The 20,496-nt window shown below is 51.3% G+C and overlaps 1 protein-coding gene across 2 annotated transcripts in view; it reads right to left on the reverse strand.

Moving 5' to 3' along the window:
• ADAMTS14 (ADAM metallopeptidase with thrombospondin type 1 motif 14) overlaps positions 1-20,032 on the reverse strand; it is a 33,772-nt gene extending 13,740 nt beyond the window's left edge. The window contains exons 1-6 of one of the 2 annotated variants that reach the window (XM_077183460.1): positions 19,836-20,032; positions 19,057-19,484; positions 12,260-12,416; positions 11,376-11,572; positions 3,885-3,968; positions 1,418-1,565 (exon numbers count right to left, since the gene is read on the reverse strand). In XM_077183460.1, the coding sequence (XP_077039575.1) occupies positions 1,418-1,565; positions 3,885-3,968; positions 11,376-11,572; positions 12,260-12,416; positions 19,057-19,484; positions 19,836-19,908 (1,087 nt within the window). In that variant the 5' untranslated portion in view covers positions 19,909-20,032. Of the gene's footprint in view, positions 1-1,408; positions 1,566-3,884; positions 3,969-11,375; positions 11,573-12,259; positions 12,417-19,056; positions 19,485-19,835 lie in introns of both variants that reach the window. The other variant, XM_054637594.2, reaches the window with a different exon arrangement.
• Positions 20,033-20,496: the final 464 nt, after the last annotated feature.

Consider the following 20,496-nt stretch of genomic DNA (forward strand, 5'->3'; position numbering starts at 1 on the left):
GGGATAATTTGGTGCTACTCTCTGGTCCTTCATTCCACGCATCCCTGAGCTTAACAGAGTATTGGGGGTCCACAAGGACTTTGTTTTGGGGAAAAGAGGCAAGAGCAAGCACGGTGTTACTATTCCAGCAGCCCAATCAGAGGGAAATTCCCAGTGGATGAGGAGCTCCTTGTGCAATGCAGCACAGCCAGGCAAGGACACGGGGATTCTGCAGAAAGTCCTGGAGATGTGTGACAAGCAGAGAGCCAGATCCACAGGGAAAAGGGGAAGGAGGTGCTGGAAGGAGCACCCCTAGAGCAGGGCTACTCCATGGATCTCACGACTCCTTCCCACCAAGGCGCAGCCTAGGGAGTCTCCCCCTTCTGCCAAAAAAGGTCCTCTCACCAATGCCTTTGGACACAGTCACTTTGCCAGGAAGGGTCTAGAAAAACACAACAAAAGCTGGTATTGCACCCATGTGCCTCTGGACAAGGAGACCAGGGCAAGCCACCAGCCTGGCACAACCCAAGGTCTGCTACTTGGTGGCCACAGGACCACTGGCACACTCAGGAGGGTTTCCAGCTGGGTATCTCCTGAGGTTCATCTCCTGCTGAGGGGGATCCTTCTCAGGGAGGTCGTCCAAGTTAGGACAGGTTTCCTTCTCCACCTTTCCTTCCTCCTGTGCACACCAGGAGAACCTGTGCTACAGATCAGGGTGACAATACCCACCCCATCCACGGCATCAAATGGAGCCTCCTGACGGGAATCCAGACCTGGCCACCAGCGTGGAAAGGAGGAGATGGGAATTTGGAAGCAGCAGGCTCAGAAGTGGGAAAAGTCACCTCTCTCCTGGTAACACCAAAGCACCTGTTTTCCTAGTGGAGCCATGAAACATCAGAAGGTTTTCCTGAAAATTTTTATTAGCAAGGCCTCCAACTTCTCAGACCACGCCAGCACAATCTCTGCACCAAGAAGGTGAGAGATTCCTGCAGCAGAACTTCCTCTTTGGCCCAGGGTTTATTGAATGCTCCCATGTCCAAGAAATAAATCCATATAAAAAAAGTTTTAAAGGTCCTCCAGAGGACAGAATAAATGGATTGTCCCCATGGGGCTTCCTGCAGCATTTCATAATTTTTTATCTTATTTGTATATTTTTAAGGCATTTTGGGCCAAGGAGAGGACTGGTAAATGAAATCAAAGAGCAGGAGAATAAATAAATAAAGACATTTTATCCATTCAGGCTGATGCTCTGGATTAATTCTCTGTCTCTCTCTTCTTCATCAAGTGAAGAAAAAAAAAAATTGATTTTTATAACCTTTTTCTGGACCTCACTGGCCAAGAAACTGTGCTTGCAAGAAAATCCTCTCACCCCTCGCTGGCTTTTCCCCCCGGGCAGACTGCACATACCTGATCGAGACAAATACAGTACCTTGCATACCTGCGGGCCCAAAATCTTGCCTGGTGAGGAAGACGGCGTGGTCGTGGTGCTCGGCGTGCGCGGGGTCGGGGCGCTGCTGCGAGTGCGCCCAGCGGCACACCTGCTCCAGGCTGCGCGAGGGATTGCCCCGCTCGATCAGGCTCACCGACTGCAGGGACAACAGCGGGAAACCCACTGCTGGGCAGGGCAGGAACGGCTGCTGCCCTTCCCCTGCAAGCCAAGGAGGTGTCGTCCCAAGTGGGGTGGTTTGGGGAAGAAGACAGGAAACACAAGCATTTCCTTCCCTCTCCCAAATCTTCACGCGTTTCCCTTCACCCCAGCAGCTGTCAGGAGCACCGTGACAGGTCCAGATGAACTGCGCCTCAGATCTCCCCGATGTAACAGGCAGATCCTCAACTGGACTGGACCAAAGGACTTCATCTCTATGTTTGGTAGCTATATCCCCCTCTCTCCCTCTCTCTCTCTCTTTTTTTTCTCTCTCTTTCTCTATCTTTTTCTCTCCCTTAATCCCTCTATCGCATTTTGCTGTGGTCATTCAATAAAGGTGTATTTGTTTTGATTATTACTGCAATCCCCTGTGCTGTGTCAGTTTTTTGCACCCTGAGATCAAATCCACAAACCATCATGAAACCCGTTCATAAGGACGGATCGTGACATGCTCCAAACTGAGAGAGGGTAGGGGTATCTCCCTCTCCTTCTCCTTCTCTCTCCTTCTTTTCTCCCAAGTGGGAGATAAGAAGCTTGTCCTGGATCGCCAAGCAAATTGCATTCTCTTTGCCATCTGTATGGCAGTTGTCTTCTGTTCAGTGGGCAGCTTTCCTTATCTCTTTCACAACCACTCCTCCCTCCAGAGGGACATCTGCTGATAGCAGCTATTGAATGTCACTGCATGGCTGATAAGAGCTACAGCATCCCATTGGGAGATGCTCTGCCCAGAGGGAGCATTCCTACCCAGATATAATCTGGAGATTCTGGAACACCAGCATAGCTTCTCCACTGGATTCCCCAGAGGAACAGCTGCTCTCTTCCACTGCATCTTCAGAGGCAGAGACTGCACCTTTCTACAGGACCCCTGCTCCAGCAGAACCAGCCCTGACACTGCAGGAGGGCTGAGCCGCAATTCCAATGGGACTGCTGCCAACAGCCTGACCCACAGGGTGTCAGGTTGGGTTCTGACTCTGCCAGTGTTGTTTTGGTTTACTGCAGTGTTTATTTTATCCTTTTATTTTCTTCTCTATTAAAGAACTCTTATTCCTGCTCCCATATCTTTGCCTGAGAGCCCCTTAATTTCAAATTTATAGCAATTTGGAGGTGGGGGGGATTTACATTCTCCATTTCAGGGGAGGCTCCTGCCTTCTTTAGCAGACCTGTCTTTCCAAACTAAGACAAAGCTGCAGGAGGGTTCACTAGGGAAGCATCAGACCCAAACAGTGAGCTGAGATCTCTCCTGGATTCAAACATCCATTCCTTATTTTCTACATCATCGCCTGAACCTGAGGAGTGACATAGCTGGACAAAGCAGCTGCCTCCAGAACAGGCTTTGGGGAGGATAAATCATCCCTAACAGAGCCTGGCAGTTCCTACCCCGCTGTATCACCACAGCTCCAAATCCCTTCCCCTCCTTAGATCGACCTCCAGCCCAGAGCACAAACGTCACTGGGACAAAGCCAAATGGATTGTTGGTTTTCTCAGCTAGAGATTATATTCCTGGTCCCATGGAAGCCTCCAAAAATGGGCCAGCCTCCATCCTTATCCCTGCTCCTCAGAACCATCCCTGGATCTCCAGGATGTATTTGGGTTTCTGCCAGCCAAGCATATTTCTACAATAAGGAAGTTTTTTCCAAGACCTAACCAGTCTTATTTGCAGATCACACACAGAGACATCACTGTGTTGAGTCATTAACACCCTTGCTAGAACATTTCCTGTGGGACAGGGGCTTGCCCCAGAAAAGTACAGAAAATCACATTGTTTTAAAGAAAAATCTGGCTGCTGTGCTCGAACAAGCCTTAAAAAATAAGTGCAGCCTGAGAAACCACACGAAAACTTCTCAGGAAACCTTCCCACGCTTCTCCTGGCCATGCCCAAGCCACACGAGAGCTACAGGACAGCCAGGGAGATGAGTCAAGGAGATCCCAACCTCAGCTTCTCCTCACTAACGTCCAGCTCCTCTCAATATGGGAAGCCACCTCTACCCCATCACCTACAGAGCTCTGAGGAAGCCTCTGTGGTTTTCCCCACATGCCAGAGCAAGCAGGTACCAGCAGATCACAGCCACCCACCTCCCTGAGGGGGCTATCCAGGCCCTCAGCCCCCAAAATCCAGGCTAAGGAAGGTTCAAATTCACCCCTGCCCAGCACAGTTGTCACCTGGCCTCCGACAACTGCCACGTTTTCCCAAGGCTGGGCTTACCTAAGCGCTAAATAAACATTAGAGCACGTGCTGCTCTAATCCGCGCGCCGGATTTACCTGGCGATATCCCACCATGATCATCCTGACCAGCACGATGTTGATGTGCACGCCCAGCGACTCGTCGTGGTAAATCTCATCCACCTGAGGAAGGGAGTGTGAGAAATAGCTGCTCACTTTCCATAGTTTAGGAAGGTTTATTAAACCTTATTAAAAATACAGCAGAAGAGTGAATAAAGAAAAAAGGTTACGGCGCTGGGAGCAAAAGGTTTTCCCCGCCATGTGCTCAGCCACCTCACAATGGAGGTTTTACCCTTTTTAACCCTTTAACCCCTCCCAAAGTTCTGTCCATCTTCACTGTCCAGTAGAGATCTCTTCCTCAAATCCTGACTGGAGGTCAGATGTTCCACAGTGGCAATCCAGCCCTCCCAGATGTCCCAACTCCTGTTGTCCCTTGATAACCACGCGAGGGGGTACAACATAACTATAAATCTATAAACTTTTCTTAACCTATATACATGATATTTGTCCATTAATTGTAAGAGTCAATCATGGCATTACTCATCTATCACAAGAGGGAAATCCAACAGGGAAGAAGTTAAGGCCATCCCAGCTCTCAAGCCGCTCCTGTCCTCCACGCTCCCACGTTCCACACCCTTCCAGGCTTTCCAAGACCAGGTGCAAAGATGTCATCTCCATCCTCCCACCGTGGGGAGGGTTTTTTTTCCCATTTTCCCACGTGTAACAAGCACAAAGACAAAAAGCCAAGCTGGAATAAGCCAAAGTTTCCCCAGGAATGGCTCAGATGGTCAATGACATCACCTATTTCCATCAAGGGCTATGTTTCCTCCACCACATTTCTCAATGAGCCTTTGGAATATGAATCCCTCAGAGGGATGGAAATGCTCCAGACTCCAGCACCCAAAGGAAAAATGGCCTTTTTATACAATCCTTTGCCTGTACCCAAAGCCAGGGCTTTCCTCAGTTGAGTCAAACCTGACCTATGGCTCCAGAAATCCCAGGAAAAGGCAAAACAATGGAGAGAACAGGGAGGGCTCATGACTCAATGAGATTTTTACCATCCTCAGCTATTAAAAATGACCTTGCAAAGGAAATAACCAGCTACAACCTCTTCCTTCTGCGTTTCCAGGATGAATAAACAAATTCTACTCCCAAATGCTACCAAGAGAGTAGGAGACACCCAGATGGGAAATGTCCCTGAGAGCTGAGCCCAGTGGCATGGAGAGAGGCACGGAGTGGGCAGCCACAGACCCATGTGAGACCCTGCACGTCCTGCAAAGCACATGGGAAAACACAGCCCAGGGAAGAAAAACACCCTGGTTTTTGAGAATGGGGCTTTCTTTTTCCCAAAAGGCCTCTCAAATGAACAGTTCCACAAATTGTGTTTCACTGCAGGAGTCGAGGAGACTGAATCAAGACAATTTTTAATATTGACTAGAATTCATGTTTTAATTAAAATATACTTTTTTGGCTTTGCCCAAGGGTGGACTAATTTGCCTCAGCTCTGTCATAGCCTTCCAGACTAGATGAAGGTTATAAAGTCAGATTTATGGATCTTCTCTATTTTTCCTCCGTTCCCCCATTTCCATTTGGGGTTTTGCAATTTTACATCAAGGATTGGGTGACAACTATCCTTTTACTGCTGCTGAAATCCATGTCAGCCACTCCCCAGTGTTTTACAAGCCCCCCATTTTCCAGCCTGGGATTCCATTTGAAATACCCACTCAGGCCATTTTTAAACCCAAAAACCCAGTGTTAACCTTTTCCCCATGACAACCAATACTCCCATGGGGTGCCTCCGAGCCATGCAGAGAGGTAATCCAGATCCTGAGCCTTGAATGCAGCAAAATCGATTATAAAAAATTAAAATTAATCAATGAACTGCCAGTCCATGCCCATTAATGCATCCCTTTGGATGCAGAAGCTGCAAGAGCCGCGGGGTATTTTATCCATCAGTGTGGAAAGACAATGCTGGTCAATGACCCTCAGCTCATCCCTGCTTTCTGTGGGTGGAATGCTCCTTCACCCTCCCCCTTTTGTAAGAATAATGAGGATATGATGGATTTTTCCTGATGCCAACCCTATTTTTTGGGGATGTGCACGGAAGTGTTGCAGCTGCAAACATTGCTCAGGCCTGCAGACACACTGAGGTGTGAAGGATCCAGCCCAGCAAGGAGCTGCAGCTCCCCAGGGATGTCTGGCTGGGTTTTAGCATGTAGGAGGCTTTGGCATCCTGGAAAAATCCCACATCCTAAGTTTGATCCTTTACAAAAATATTGGGGATGTGGCAGGGTGGGAAAGCAGGGAGAGAGGGAGAAATTAAAGCCACGCTTGAAGAGATGCAGGGCTGGAGCTGGGGGTGGTGTGGGGAACAGGACAGGAAACACAACCATTTCCTTCACTCTCCCAAATCTTCACACACTCTCTTCACCCCCAGCAGCTGTCAGGAGCTGGAGCTCCAAATTGAGAGAGGGGAGGGTGGAGGGTTAGATGGGATATTGGGAAGGAACTGAGGGAAGTGAGGCCCTGGCACAGGCTGCCCAGAGAAGCTGTGGCTGCCCCATCCCTGGAAGTGTTCCAGGTCAGGTTTGATTGGGCTTGGACCAGCCTGGGATGGTGAAAGGTGTCCCTGCTCATGGCAGGGGATAGGAATGGAATGAGCTTTCATCTCCCTTCCAAACTATTCCATGATTTAATGGTTGTCCACCATCGCTCTGCTGCTTGCTGCCTGCTCCTGAGGACCCCTCAATCCATCAGGATGAGCCACATTCCTGCCTTAGGGACCTCTGTACCAGCCACAATCTGACCTTGCTGTGACTGGGAGCATCACGTGGAGCAGCACAGACCTTTCCCTTCCCAGCTGCACGGGACATTTTGGCAGGATGCTCAGTAGATCCTGCTGTATTATTCCAAGATGGGATTTAATTCCACAAATCTTCCTTATAAAGCAGTGCTAAATCCCCCCCTCCTCCAGCTCACAGGGGCCTGGTTCTCCCTCAGTATGGTACTCCATTTCAGCCCCCCCTGGTGCTGCATTTCAGCCTCTGAAATGAAGAGTTAACCTAAAGCCCAGCCCCTGTTTATTCCAGGGTTTAGGCAGGGATCTGCACCTAACAGATACCAGCTCAGCAGTGACCTTCAGGGTTAATTCAGAAAGCAGATGTGGAACCAGACTGCCCAAGGCTACAGACTTCCCTTCACAGCCAGATATAAATAATTGATTGAGGGGGGGGAAAGAATCATATCAAAAGGGCTTGGTGCTGGCTGCTGCCAGGGCTGCGACCCACAGACCCCAAATTTTGGGGTTGGGGGGGGGAAGGGGCCAGCTTCCCCCAAGTGCTCCAGGGCCTGTGGAAGAAGTGGGGATGGAGCTGGAGGGGCCAAGCATCACCTTGGAAATGGGAATTCACCTGGAGAGCAGTTTGCAGGCTCAGCACAATTCCCCCTGCCCTCTGCAGATGCCATTAAGCAAGTCAGTGTCTTCAGAGAAACCCCTTCCCCCAAAAATAGCTGTTCAGCAAAGGGCTCCAGTAAAAAAATACCAATTTTTATAACCCACATCCCTGAAGCCATGGGATAAAGATCTTCTTACCCCTCTCATCCATGCTCAGCCTGTTTCACACCATCACCTGGCAAGAAATGCTCTCCTCTTTCAATTAAAATGGAATTTTCCCACCTATGAACAGCCCAGCCCTTGAGGCTTGCTGTGAGTTAAGGGCAAACCAGCAGGAACAACCACCCCATAGGACTGCCCCCAAGCCCTGCAACACCAAGGAGGCAGTGGCACTGCCTTTACAGTGACAGGAACACTACAACCTGAGAGCAGGGCAGGCTGCCTCCCCAAATCCCTGCAAACCCTGGCCAGCCCTGAGCCTGCAGCCCCAGACGTGAGATCCCGACAGCAAAACCGCACTGGCAACGAGGTCTAGACCTCGCTGTTCTTCAGGGAAGGAAAACAAAGGGAGAGACACGAGAAGAATTTGCCAAACCAGCAGAACAGCTGACATTTCAAAACGCCGGGATCGCTTACTCGGAACAGCCAAGTCATCTTTAAACTCCTTTCTTTTATTCCCTTGCTTGGTTTTTATTCTGGTGGATTCACCCTGAGCCTCTCTGCTGGGGCTGGGGGGGTTAGGAAGGGAGGGGAAAGTCCCCCTTACCACATTTTTGGGCTTGCATAATGCATGATGTCACCTCTGTGAGGGCTGACCCACATTATCTGTGGGGAGGAAGAGAGGAAGGGGAGAGTTGTTCTGCAAGGGCAAGAGTGGATTTGATCAGAGCTCTCTACAGAACAAGGCATGTTGTCCCAAAAAGATAGCAACAAACATGTAAGCCTATACAGAGGGTATGGAAAAGTACATGGACACGTGAGAGACTTCAGAGGTATTTTTGTTATTATCAGTTACCAAGGAAGTGTCTCATAAACCCCTCACCTAAGGAAAAAAACATACACAGGTTAAAATTAAAGCTGGATGTTTAATTTTTGTTCCCAAACCACCTCTTCTGTGGGGTCTCAGTAGCACTCTTTGTTGCTCTGCCCTTGGGAACAATAATTTCAGCTGGAGCCAGGCAAGTCCCAGCCTGGAGAGGGGCTCTGACTCATGGGGTTTCCCTAGTAACCCGAAACAATGGGAAAACACCAAGAACCTTTGCATCCTTAACCAAATCATGGGCAATATCAGACAAAAGCCCAGGAACCCAGTTGAGGCCAGGGCCAGGTTTAACACAGCCACAGCTTGGCTTCTCCCCTCCAAGTGGAGCCACCCCCAGACCTGAAAGGATCAGGGATGAGCAGTGGGAAGTCTGGAGGAGAAAACCAAGCCCAACTCCCTGAAGGCAAGAGACTGGGAAGCAGAGCTGAGCACTGAATATTTCCTCTCCTCTTCCTTTTCCAAGGTGCAGGATCCCCTCCTGGTTCCCAGCCCTTGATCTCAGCAGCCACCCCGGCTGGGGGATCCCAATTTTCCTTCTGTAACATCACAACCCCTGCCACAGGCAGCAAGCAAGAGAGGGCAATGGCTTTCCAGAGGCACCACATCACCAAACATCATCCCAAGAGTCCAACTGACCAGGTTTGGTTAGGTGGACACAGAAAAGCCCAGCTTGGAGCAGAGATAAGCTCAGCAACTGATGGCAGAGGGGGAGCTGTGCCTTTCCCACTCACTCCAACCTGACCCCAAATTCCTGGGCAGCATCTGAGCCAAGAAGGGAAGGGCAGGCTGGGAATGCAGGCTGGGAGCTAGCAGGGAAGGCAGGCTGCCTGCAGGGAAGCTCTTAGGTGCACAAAAGGAGCAGTCATCCTCATGTCAGCCTCCCGGGATGGACACAGCACCCTTCACTGAAAAGCATCCACATTGCTGGCAATGAAATAAGGGCTGTGCGGTTTGTTTCTTTTCATAAAAAACCTCCTCCGTGACAAATCATTTATCACCAAGCTTCAGCCGACACAGAGCTCCTAATAAAGGGTTTTGTGTCTTGGGAAGAGCCCCGGGACCCTACCTACAGCAGCGCTGGGAAGGGATGCGCGTCCCACTGCTCCCTCAGCCCTCAGTGGAGACCTCAGGAAAAGCCAGCAGAGTTTATCATTACATCCAAACTTGTTGCCCCCTTTCTTTGGGCTATATCTTGATAGGAGAGCTCCTAGACAGGAAAACTTTCCCAGCTGGCTCCCTGACGTACTCCAGCCCAGCTCGTTAAGTCCTTTCCTCGTTAGAGGGCTGGCCAAGCCTCTCATCCTTCTTCCCTTTGCCTCCAACTAATGGGATTAATGTTCAGCTGTGTGGTCCCAGCAGGCTCCTCCTCTCTCCCTCCCTCTGCCACCCAGGCCAGAAAGCAGGACTCTCTTTTTTCTGCTGAATCGGGTGTTTTAAGGCAATCTGAGCCGGTAAGGAAACGAGGCGGCGCCAAGGGAAGAGGAGGCGGACGGAGGTCACGGCAAAGCTGGAAAGAAAACGCACTAAAAACCAGAAAGAAAGAAGGGGAAGGGGGTGGGGGGGGAGAATATATAGAAGGAAATAATACTTGGGGGGAAGTATTTGTTGCCTGTATTATCCTGGGGCTTTCCCCCCCTCATTAAAGTCTCCAGCGCCGCCTTTAATTGAATAGGCAGCGGGTCCTCCCTTCTCCCAGCGCAGCATCCCGCGCATTCACTCCCTGAAAAGTCCTGCCCGCGGGGTAGGAACCATGAAATGCGCCTGAAAACCGACCTTTTGATTAGAGCTGACAACCCCCGGGCGCTCAAACTGGCCATCCCGACCCCCCTTCCCCCCCTGGGATCGGAAAGGAAAAATGACATAATCTCCGACCCCCGTAACGTGGGAAGAGCCGGAGGGCAGAGCAGGGAACCCGGTGGCTTCCCCCTGGCAGGAGGATTTAATGTTCAGAAAGTGAATTTAAGTGATGCTGAGAGCTTCGGGCAACTGGCATCGGGATAACGTGCCAGAGAATAAAACATTGTGATGAAGGTGTTTGCTTCTGCAACACTTTCCCTATTCAGGACCAGCCACTTCACTCATCCTTCACCTCATCACCCTCTAATCACACAAATCCTCCCCCCACCCATGTTGATAATTTCTCCCTTCATTGCCGGCCATGTGGCAGAAATAATGTCCAAAGCAACAACCAAGCACCCAAAAACATCTTTATAACTTGGCCATTCCAGAGCTGGCTGAGCCTTTTGAGTATTTTCCACCACTATGTCAAAGAACACTTAAAGAAAAGTAAATAAATAGAGGTGATAATAAAGCATGGAAAACAAAACAAAACTGGGAGAGAGAAAGAGATCCTTGAGAATAGACCTTATTTGCAGACATTCAGGTGCTGGAGGAGCAAACCTCCCTCAAGATGACTGGATGAATAAATATTGATCCTTCCACATCTCTCAGGACTTGGGGAATATGGAAGTTTTTGTCTTAGAAAGGAATGGAAAGGGGTGTAAGGAACCACCACAGGCTGCCCTGTGCCTCGGAGTGAGAAAGGGTGCAGGAACTGTAAAGCTGCTCTAAACTCCTTTTCAAACATATCCTGAATGGTTACCCAGGTGCACAGGTTTCCAAAAAGCTCCTGAAAACATATAACCAACTCCTCTACCAACAAATAGTATTCAGAACAAATCATGAACATCATCACTGCAAAACAAATTACAGATATGGTCATTTCTAACTAAGTAAGCCATGACTATTCTCTTTTCTAGTATTTCCTGAGACTTCAGTGACGAGGAGGAAACGTTCTCAGCCAGGATAAACTTTGGGACTTGGGTGACAGACAGTGACAGCACCAACACGCCAAACCCTGCCATTGGCAAGGGGAAGGTGATGGAGATGAACATCAAATGACTCTGCTTTCCATCCCTCCAATTCCCACAGCTATTCAACACCAGAGCCGGCGGTGTGAAGACACAGCCCTTCCTGCAGCACTGCTCCCCCTCCCAAACCCATTTCTTTTCCCAGGATAACAGATTCACAGCACCAGAAGAGCACTAAAACCCAGGGAAGGGTGGGCTCCACATCCCCCAGAGCCGAGCCTTACTATGTTCATGAGGGTGAGGACATAGTTCTGGACGTGCTCCTTGCCATGGAAGCGCACCACGGAGTCATCCACGGCCAGCAGCACCTCGATGTTGTAGTCGTCCTTCCTGGCGTGGCGCCGCTTGCGCTCCGCGTCCCCCAGCCGCTCCGCCATCAGCTCCAGGGAATTCGGGAGCTCGCCCACCTGCACCCCGGGCCCTGGGCAGGAAAAGAGCGAGCATTTGAGGTGACCTGACACCATGGTGATGCTCCACAGAAGTAGGAATTCAGTAGGGAAAGCAGATAGGAGATTTAACTCTAACGGGATGTTGAGGTCCGGCTGGTTGCTGGTCCAGCTCGCCCAAGTGGCAGGCGAGCTCTGAATGGCTCTGAATTGTGAAGACCAGCACCAAAAGACATGTTAATGATTGGACTCGAGAACCTTAAAGGTTTTTTCCATACTAAATGATTCTATCATCTGTGAAAAAGTCAAATCGAGGCCACATTTTGTAGAATCATCACAGAATGGTTTGGGTTGGAAGGGACCTTAGAGCTCACCCAGTTCCACCCCCTGCCATGGGCAGGGACACCTTCCACTATCCCAGGCTGCTCCAAGCCCCATCCAGCCTGGCCTTGGACACTTCCAGGGATCCAGGGGCAGCCACAGCTTCTCTGGACAACAACTTCCACTACCTCAATACTCTCACAACACAGGTGATCAAAGCAAGGCTGCGGCACCTCCAGCCCAGCATTCCCTTCCCTTTCCTTCTTCTTGACTTTAGCAGTTAAACGGAGCCTAAAGCCACAGGGTGAGATATACAAGGGCTCGTGGAAGGAGAAATCCTCTCCCCAGGTGAAATATTTATTACCAATTGCTGGGATAGACTGGATCCCAGCAGCCCCTACCTTCGGGGTGGAGGTCGTGGGGCGGCTCGGCGCCGTCCTGCCGGATGGCCGAGCGCCGATAGACCACGTGGGCCCTGCCGTGCTCCTCTGTGTCCTGCTGGCCTCTCTCCAGGGGCTCGATGAAAAACTCGTTGCTGTCTGTCCGAATCAGGCCAGCCTGGACTCCACAAAGAAACAAGGAAAAGAGGGGAAAAACGGTGTGGGTTTATGTAAGTGATGGGGGACATACACACTCAGTATGCTCATTAAAGATTAATGCACAGCACACACAAAGGGGAAAGGCATCCCAAATAATCTTGTTTTGATCCTACTCCATGACACCAGGATGGTTCTAATACCATGTTCATCTATGACAACCCTTAATTTCTTCTGTAGATGGGGAAAAAAAAAAGTAAGGAAAAACCAAGCAACAAAAAAAACCCAACCTGGCTGCAATTCAATTTGTGTCCTTATATGGCTACAAAAGTCTGTTCTGCCTCATCTGTGAGTTGTGCTCGACCCTGAACTCAGGGATACAAGGCTGAAGGGGCTCCCAAGACACTCCTGAGCCTCCCTGAACCCCCCCCATTCCATTCTTGTGGTGCCTTTAGGATATCTGCCATTTCACTGACATGACGAGCTGCAACAAGAAGAAGGAAAGAGAAACCATTCTCTCTGCCCCACGAAGTACTTGGGAATTAACAGAGGGGAATCCCGTTGGGGCAGAAGCTGGAAAGCATTACAACTCCACCTCCCAAACACAGGGATGATGAATGACAGGGCAAACATCGCTGGTAATGTTGTCCTGGCTACCGACCTGCTCCTAATTAACACCAAGCTCCCATCAAATCCCCCTTACATCAGCCTGAGCGCTCACACCCCGCAGCGCCGGCCGGCTCAGACCTCGGGCAAGGAAAAGGATCACCAGGATTTGGCTTCTCTCCCACGGGCAGCCCCCCCAGCTCGGCATTTTTCCCAGCTCCCTCCATGGCGCGCGCGCGCGTTCCTTCCTCCGGCGCTGCCCGCTGCTGAAGGGCTGCCTGGAAAGCACCAGCAGAACATTTGGATCTGTTCTTGGAGCAAAGCCTCCAGCAGCGTGGACCTACTGGAGTGAGTCCTCATAAGGATGTTGGGGTGTTGGAATGGTCCTCATCAAATCAAATCAAATCAAATAAAAGTAAAATATATACAGAGATGTATTTTGGACAGAGGCTGGGGCTCTTCCAAACCCGCCTGGCTCTTTGGGTCCCCTTCATGTTCACATCCCATTGGATTCATCAGGCCATGGCCAACCTGGCTCTGTTGGATTCCACCAAATTTCCTGCTCCACTTGTGTTTCATTAACTCCTTAACTCCACTGCAAAGTGGGGTTTTGGCTGGTTTTGTTTTACCTCCTTCCTGAGGAATCCAAGCCCTTGCCTGAAACATGTATCTCAGGGTCTTCCCACAGGAGACATCCAGGTCAAACCAGGGCAGCCAGGGATTGTGCCCCCCACCCTCAGCCAAGGAGATGAAGAACACAGCCAGGTTTAACCAGGGGCACCAGGCAGGGTGCTGGTGATGAGGCAGAGAACAAGGCAGGGAGTTAAACCACCAGTCAGGTTCAGTGATGGCTGGACGAGGCCATGATGATGGGGCAGAGCACAGAAACATGGAATCCCTTAGGTTGGAAAAGCTCTCCAAGATTATCAAGTTCAACCATTGACCCAGCACTGCCAAGGCCACCACCAAACCACATCCCCAAGTGCCACATTTATACATCTTTTCAATCCCTCCAGAATAGGGAACACAAGCCTGTGCCCAGGTCTCACAAGCCCTTCCATGAAGAAATTCTCCTCATTTGCAGCTCTGAAACATTGCCCTTCATTATACAATAAGAGAGGAGCAGAAGCAGCCCCTGGCCCAGGAGGAGCTCTTCTGGGACACCACTACCCCCTCCCAGCCCTGCCACGGGGTGTTTCACTCGGGGCCAGGCACCCCAAAGCCGGTTTATGGGTTTAGGGCCAAAGCCGGGACTTGCTGAGTCAGGCAGCCGGAGGAAAGCTGTGCTGGATTAAAACCTGAAAGAGCCTGGTCCCAAGCCACAGCCCACTTGGGTTTGAGCTGCTCTACAGCTCGTGACTAATTATATCTGGCTCAAGGAATAAAGCAGCCCAGACTTTCTCCCATAGGTGGGATGCAGCGCGCCGCCAACTCTGGGGATGACCGAGGGTGAAGGGGATAATGCTGGGATTTTGTGTCCATCTGATCAGAGCAGCCCAAGAAATGAAACAGAAGCTGCAGTGCTCACCCTGACATTCACAAAAATAAATTAAAAAACCAAAACAAGCCAAAAAACACCATTGCAAGAGGCAAGCACCAACCTGCCTGCTCACAAAGAGGAGCAGCTCAGGTTGTATTTCAGCATTTTGGGAGAGTTGTAACAAAGGTCAGATGCCACCCAAAAAGTCCCACTCAGCTTCTCTTGGGCTTTTTCCAAGAGTTCAATCCCATCCTCAGTGATCAATTAGCCATATGCTTCCTACCCTTGATTTTAATTTGGTTTAATAATACCAAATCAAATTAAATCTACTGGTGGGACTATTACCACTGCTTTTCCTAACATGAGATGCTGTCTGCAGCTCTCAGTGAAGGTACTTCCCAACTAGAAAATGGCCCTTTAAAGACAATTCCACTGGAAAGAGGGAACACAATACAACAAACTCACTCCTGCCAGCTCACAGAGGGTGAAGTGTCCTCTCCAGCTCTCCTGTGCCTCCCCAGGCTATGGGGAGATGAACTCCTGCCTCACTAAGGGGGACCTCCCAGACCCTGAGTAAGAAACTCCTCCTCCACTGCTGGGTAAAAAGCTCCAACTCCCACAGGAATTCAGGAAATTCTGACACTTTACCCAGCTGAGATGTGGAAAAATTAATAAAGCTGCTGCACTCGACCAGGGGAGCTATCAGCAGGGGGAAATCCAGCTGCATGTACAGTATGTATTTTCCCTCTAAGATTCACACATAATTTGGACAAAAAGTCCTAGAAAACCAGGCAGTGTGAACACAGAGACCACAGATAACAGCGCTCCCCTTCCATCCAGAGGGCATCAGGCATGGTCCAGAGGTGCTCCATCACTATTTTCATGCCTCTCTGCAGCACAGGCTTTGCAGCCCATCAAACACAACACTTTGCTTTCCTTGACTCCTTTTCCCTGCTCTTCGTGCTGAGGTGAGAGGTTTTTGGGGTGGCTACAGACCAGGCTTTGCCAGCTGACCTGAGCTCAAATGTAGCTCCTGGTGGAGTGAGAACATGAAGACACGCTGGGCACTAATTAATTAACTGGGTTTTCAGTCCAAACAGGGCCTGGTTTGCATCTCACTGCCAGAACCTGGGATTATCACCTGGGAGAAAAGCCCTCATATCCATATAACACCCACACCAGCTGAGGCCAGTGACCTATGTCACCAAAGGGACATCTCGCACCCTTTTCCTCCCCAAAATTAACCCTACAGCTCAGGAACTGCAAGGAAAATCCTGGAAGACCAAGCCACCCTTTTTTCAGTGGGGCATCATTTTGAGGAGCTGTTTCTCCCTCTGTTCCCCATTAATTACTGTTCCTGAGGGCTTTTGTGTCCTGCTTATCTGCTGCCACCCATCTGAAGCAAGCCAGGGCCACGGGGATGGAAAACGCTGGCTCTACAGTTTGCAGCACTACGGCAAATCACCCCAGGGCAAAGCCAGGCACACAAATATGGTGTCTGTGGGTGATAATCCTTCACCCATCCCTGCAAACCAGCAAAGCAGGAAGGAAGCAGGGTCGACCACACGCTGCTGAAGCCGGCAGGGAATAATCTGGGATGCCTCCACTGCAGCGAGACGTGTCCGCCGGCGGAGATTCCTGCCTAACGCTACTTTACCAGTCAGGAATTTGGTGGCTTAGATCAGCTTTGAAATTACATTATGGGCCACAGCACCTTCCCACCCTGGTACGAGACACCCCTGCAGAATATGCAAGGCCAGCTTCTCACGCGTGGGTGCCTGCAGGGAACGACAGCCATGGAAAGGTGCCACGGCTTTGGCATCTGGGAAAAGCATCGGCTCGCTTACACGGCTAAATATGGATTTAGGAAAGACTTTGGGTGGACTCTCTTTGTCAAGAGCTGGGTTCAGGTTTTGGGGTTTTTTTCTTCCTCTCCTGCACTCCCCTCCCCTGTTATTTATAATCTCAGTCTCCGTTTACACACGGCCTAATCTCTCTGTGTACACAGCCCTCATCCGCAGCATCCCGGAGCGCTTCCTCTGCCCAGGAAGCAGCAGCCAAGCGCGGCCCCGCGCCTCCCACGCGCGCTATCCCGGGATGCAAAAGCCGCAGCCCCCTTCCAAAGGTCATGGACAACTCCCAGCAAAAGTCCACAGCAATTCCAGGGTCCTTGCTCATGGAAGAGTTTCCTCCAGCTCATCAGCAACATTCCTGACCACGTGCATCCCTCCCAGGTGCTCTGCTGCTTCTCAGGTCATCAACATCATCCTCCCATCCCATCCACACCTAGAACCAGGATTCAGTTCCAGTTCTTGCTCTGTTTCCTAAATCAAGCTCTTTTCACTGGTTTTGGGGAATCCTCTTGATCTCCCCACTCCTCCAAAGCTGAGATCCTGAGCAGATTGAAGATGTCAGACTCACTTAAGACAGAGGGCCATACAGCCAGAAAACCCATGGAAAAGAGAAACCAACTGTGATGTTGGATGTATCACAAGGGCAAGGGAGCTGAGCATCTGCTTGTCCCCTCAGCCTCGTGTCCTTCACCAGACCAGCTCTGGAAATTCCTGGTGGAAGCCAGGATATTGATTCGTTGGCCACCCAGCAATAAATTTATTGTGGGAAATAGAAAAAAAAATCCTTATCATGGGGGAAAAGCCATTTCTTCCTTTATATGGGCTTAAAAGGGTGGGCTTATCCATGGGTGGCAGGATATGGCTGCATAAATCCACATGGAAAAGCATCCTGTGGTACAAGCTACACCCTAACCCAGCTGGAACAAGGGCAAAAGGAATGACAACCAACAAGGTGTGCAAGGGGCTGCGAGGGGAAAACGTGGGGGTAGAGCCTAGGAAAGCCTGGAAAAGTTAAATTAAAGCCTGCTTGGGATTGACATCAACAATAGAGCGGGCTCTGGGGAAGAAAACTCCCAGAGCTGTGCCACAGCAGGACACAGATCAGCTGCCAATGGCCTCCAGCATCCTTTGGCTCGTGATGCCAAAGGGAATGAGATCTGCCAGGGAACCTGCACGCTCCAAAGCCTGCTCTCTGCTCCAGACTCGGCACTGGCTCTGTAGGAAATGCCTTTAAAGCTGCCAAGCCTGCCCACACTGGCCAGCCCCAGCACGATCCGTGTCCCAGAGAAATGTCTGCAAGTCCACAGCCTCAGCCCATTCCCAAAAGGACGCTTCAAAAGGTGTGGATTACGTGCTAAAAAAAATTTAATTCCTGTACGTAGGCGAAATACGTATTTCTAGCTGTGCTGCTCTATCATTTCCGCTTGTACAGTAGCATCAGGCACTGTATAAAAAGAAAGGAATGCCAAATTGTTTGTGCTGGTGGCCAAAATTGGCTTAAGGAGCTCTCAGAATAAAGCAACTAAAAAAGAAATATATTAAAAAAGGGTTTTTTTTTAAAAAAAAGGCACAAAATAAGGCATTTCTTCCAAACCCAGCAGTAAGTTTAAGTGGCACCAGGAGAAAACAGCAAACTCTGGCACCTAAAACAAGATTTAAATTGGCTCAAAGGAAATCTGAAGGGCAACGGGCCAAGGGTATTAAAAAATAAGCACTTCCCCAAGCGTATCAAAGGTAGGGAACCCACAGGCAGAGCAGATGCTGGGGATAATGAGGTAACAGAGCCATTTAAAGGAATTAAAGCGCTGTGGCAGCAAGTTACTGATGCTGAACTGTGCTCAGAAAGCCAAGAGCCTCCGAGCCCCTGAGTGATTAGGGAGAAAAAAAAAGAAAAAGACATCCTCCTGCAAAGAGATGCTTGGTGGGAGCCAGACTGCAGCTAGCAGTGATTTCAGGAGGTGCTCCAGCTCACACAGCATCATTCAAGAGGCAGGAAACACAGAGGAAAAGTTCCTGGAGCAGTCCCAAGGTAAAACACGGGTGGGCAAGGATGGAACAGCATCACCATGAGTGTGGGTCCCTGTCCCAGAGGCTGGGCACAGCCCATGGAGGCAACAGCATCTGGGCAGGAGGCACTAGAGGCACAGGGCTGGCAAGTTTTCCAAGCCTTTTAAATAAATACTGGTGCACAGACCACCCTGATGGAGCAGGCAGGTAACACCCAGGGGAAAGGGGACCCGCTGCTGTCAAGGCCTAAGGGGCAACATATGGCACAGACATCTAAAGCATCACCAAAAAATCAGATTTCAGGACACCAGGATTCATCTCTTAAGAGGAAACAGCACCAAAACACAGGCAGCACACACAAAGCACCTGTGGTGGTTCTGCATGGGAGGCATTTAGGGAAGTGACAATTTTATGCTTTGTTTCTTTACATTGTCAGCGAGAAGAAAATGTTGTGAGAAGAAGACGAGTATTCTGAAGGTTTTGTTCTGATTTTTATTACTCTTTCTTTTAGTTCCTGTTAATAATTTCTTCTTTATACTCCAAGAAAGTTTTGAGCTTACTTTACCTTTCTCCTAATTCTACCTCACAGGCAAAAAGATAAGCACACCAGTGATTATCCAGCACTAAAACCCACCGCATCCATTAGCACACTAAGCAGAAAATCTCGAAATTAACAAACCAAAACCACTACAGCACCCCACCAGCCCCCAGCTTACCAGCCCATCGCAGTTGCTGATGGCCACGGCAGCTCCGGGCATCCCGGAGATGTCACCGGTGAAAAGGCACCGCTGCTGGAGGGGTTCCCGGAAAAGCACCTCGAAATCCTCCTGCCACTCCGCCACGGCTCCCGGCGGCACCAGCCGGCGGTTGGGGCTCAGCCGGAGGTGCAGCTCCTTCCCAAAAACCGTGACGTTGAAATAGAGCAGGCGGCGCTGGGGGGGCTCCTCCGGGGGGCTGCGGGGAACGCGGCGGGCCCGGGCCCGGGCCGGGGCTGGCTCCGGGGCTGGCTCCGGGGCACAGGCGGGCTGGCCGAGCCCCGCCGCCGCCTCGCCGGACACCACGTGCGACAGGAAGCGGCCCCGGCAGTCGGTGCTGAAGGGGACGATCACTCCATACTCGCTGAGTTTGCCGGACAGCAGGAGCTCTGCGGGGACAGCAGCGAGGCAAAGGGGCCGTGGGCACGCACGGAGCATCCCGCCGGGACCGCGGGGACCACCCCAGCCGGGGGAGCCTTTCGGAGCCCGACGAACCCCAGAGCAGCTTTTCCGTCCCAAGCCAGCTCCGCTTTGTAGTTTTAAGCGGGTGCGTCCAGCGTAGCAGAAGGAACTCGGGCTGACGTCCCCTCGCACGCCAAGCACGCCAACTATTTCTCGCCCAGCCTCCATCTCCCCCAATTCCCACTGAAACCTCGCCCCCCAGCAGCGGGTTCCCGCTCCCTTCTCCCCATCCCGCAGCCACCTGTCAGCCCCCCAGCCCCCCGGGGCAGCGGCCGTACCTGGGGCGCTGCCGGCGGCCAGGCAGCCGTGCAGGGGGACGAGGCAGGAGAGCACCAGCCGCAGATAATCCATTTGGGGCCGGCGGCGGGATGCGGGGCCGGCGGGATGCGGGATGCGGGGCGGGCGGCGCCCGGCGACCGCCTCCCCCCGCCGCCGCCGCCGCCGCCGGGGCCACCGGCGCTCCCGCCGCCGCCGCCGCCGCTTCTGCCGCCTCCCGGGCGGCGTGGGGCGGGCCGGGGGCCGGGTCTGCTGGGCCAGGGGGTGGGAGGTCGGGTTCGTTTTAATTTAATTTCTTTGAATTTTTAAAATTGTTTTTAAAACATAGTTTTCTTATTAAAGACGCGGAGCGGGGGGGTGTGTTGGGGGAGTGGGGTGGGGGGGGAAAGTTCTCGCGTTGCCTGTGGATCGTTCTTTTCTTGGAGATTTAAAAAAAAAAAAAAAAAAAAAAAGAAAAAGCCTTTTCGGGCAGCCCTCCCTCCTTTTCCTTTCCTCCCTCCCACCATCCCGCCTCCCCATCCCTCCCCGCCCCGCGGCCGCCCGGCTCCAGCGCTGCCCGAACAAAGGCGAGACGCGCCGGGAGCCGGGGAGCGCCCCCGGCTCTGCCCCTGTCCCCCGGTCCCACCCCCGGCCCCTCGCTGCAGCGGGACCGCGCACGGAGGG

Source organism: Agelaius phoeniceus, chromosome 9 (genome assembly GCF_051311805.1).
Source record: "Agelaius phoeniceus isolate bAgePho1 chromosome 9, bAgePho1.hap1, whole genome shotgun sequence".
NCBI classification, from domain to species: domain Eukaryota; kingdom Metazoa; phylum Chordata; class Aves; order Passeriformes; family Icteridae; genus Agelaius; species Agelaius phoeniceus.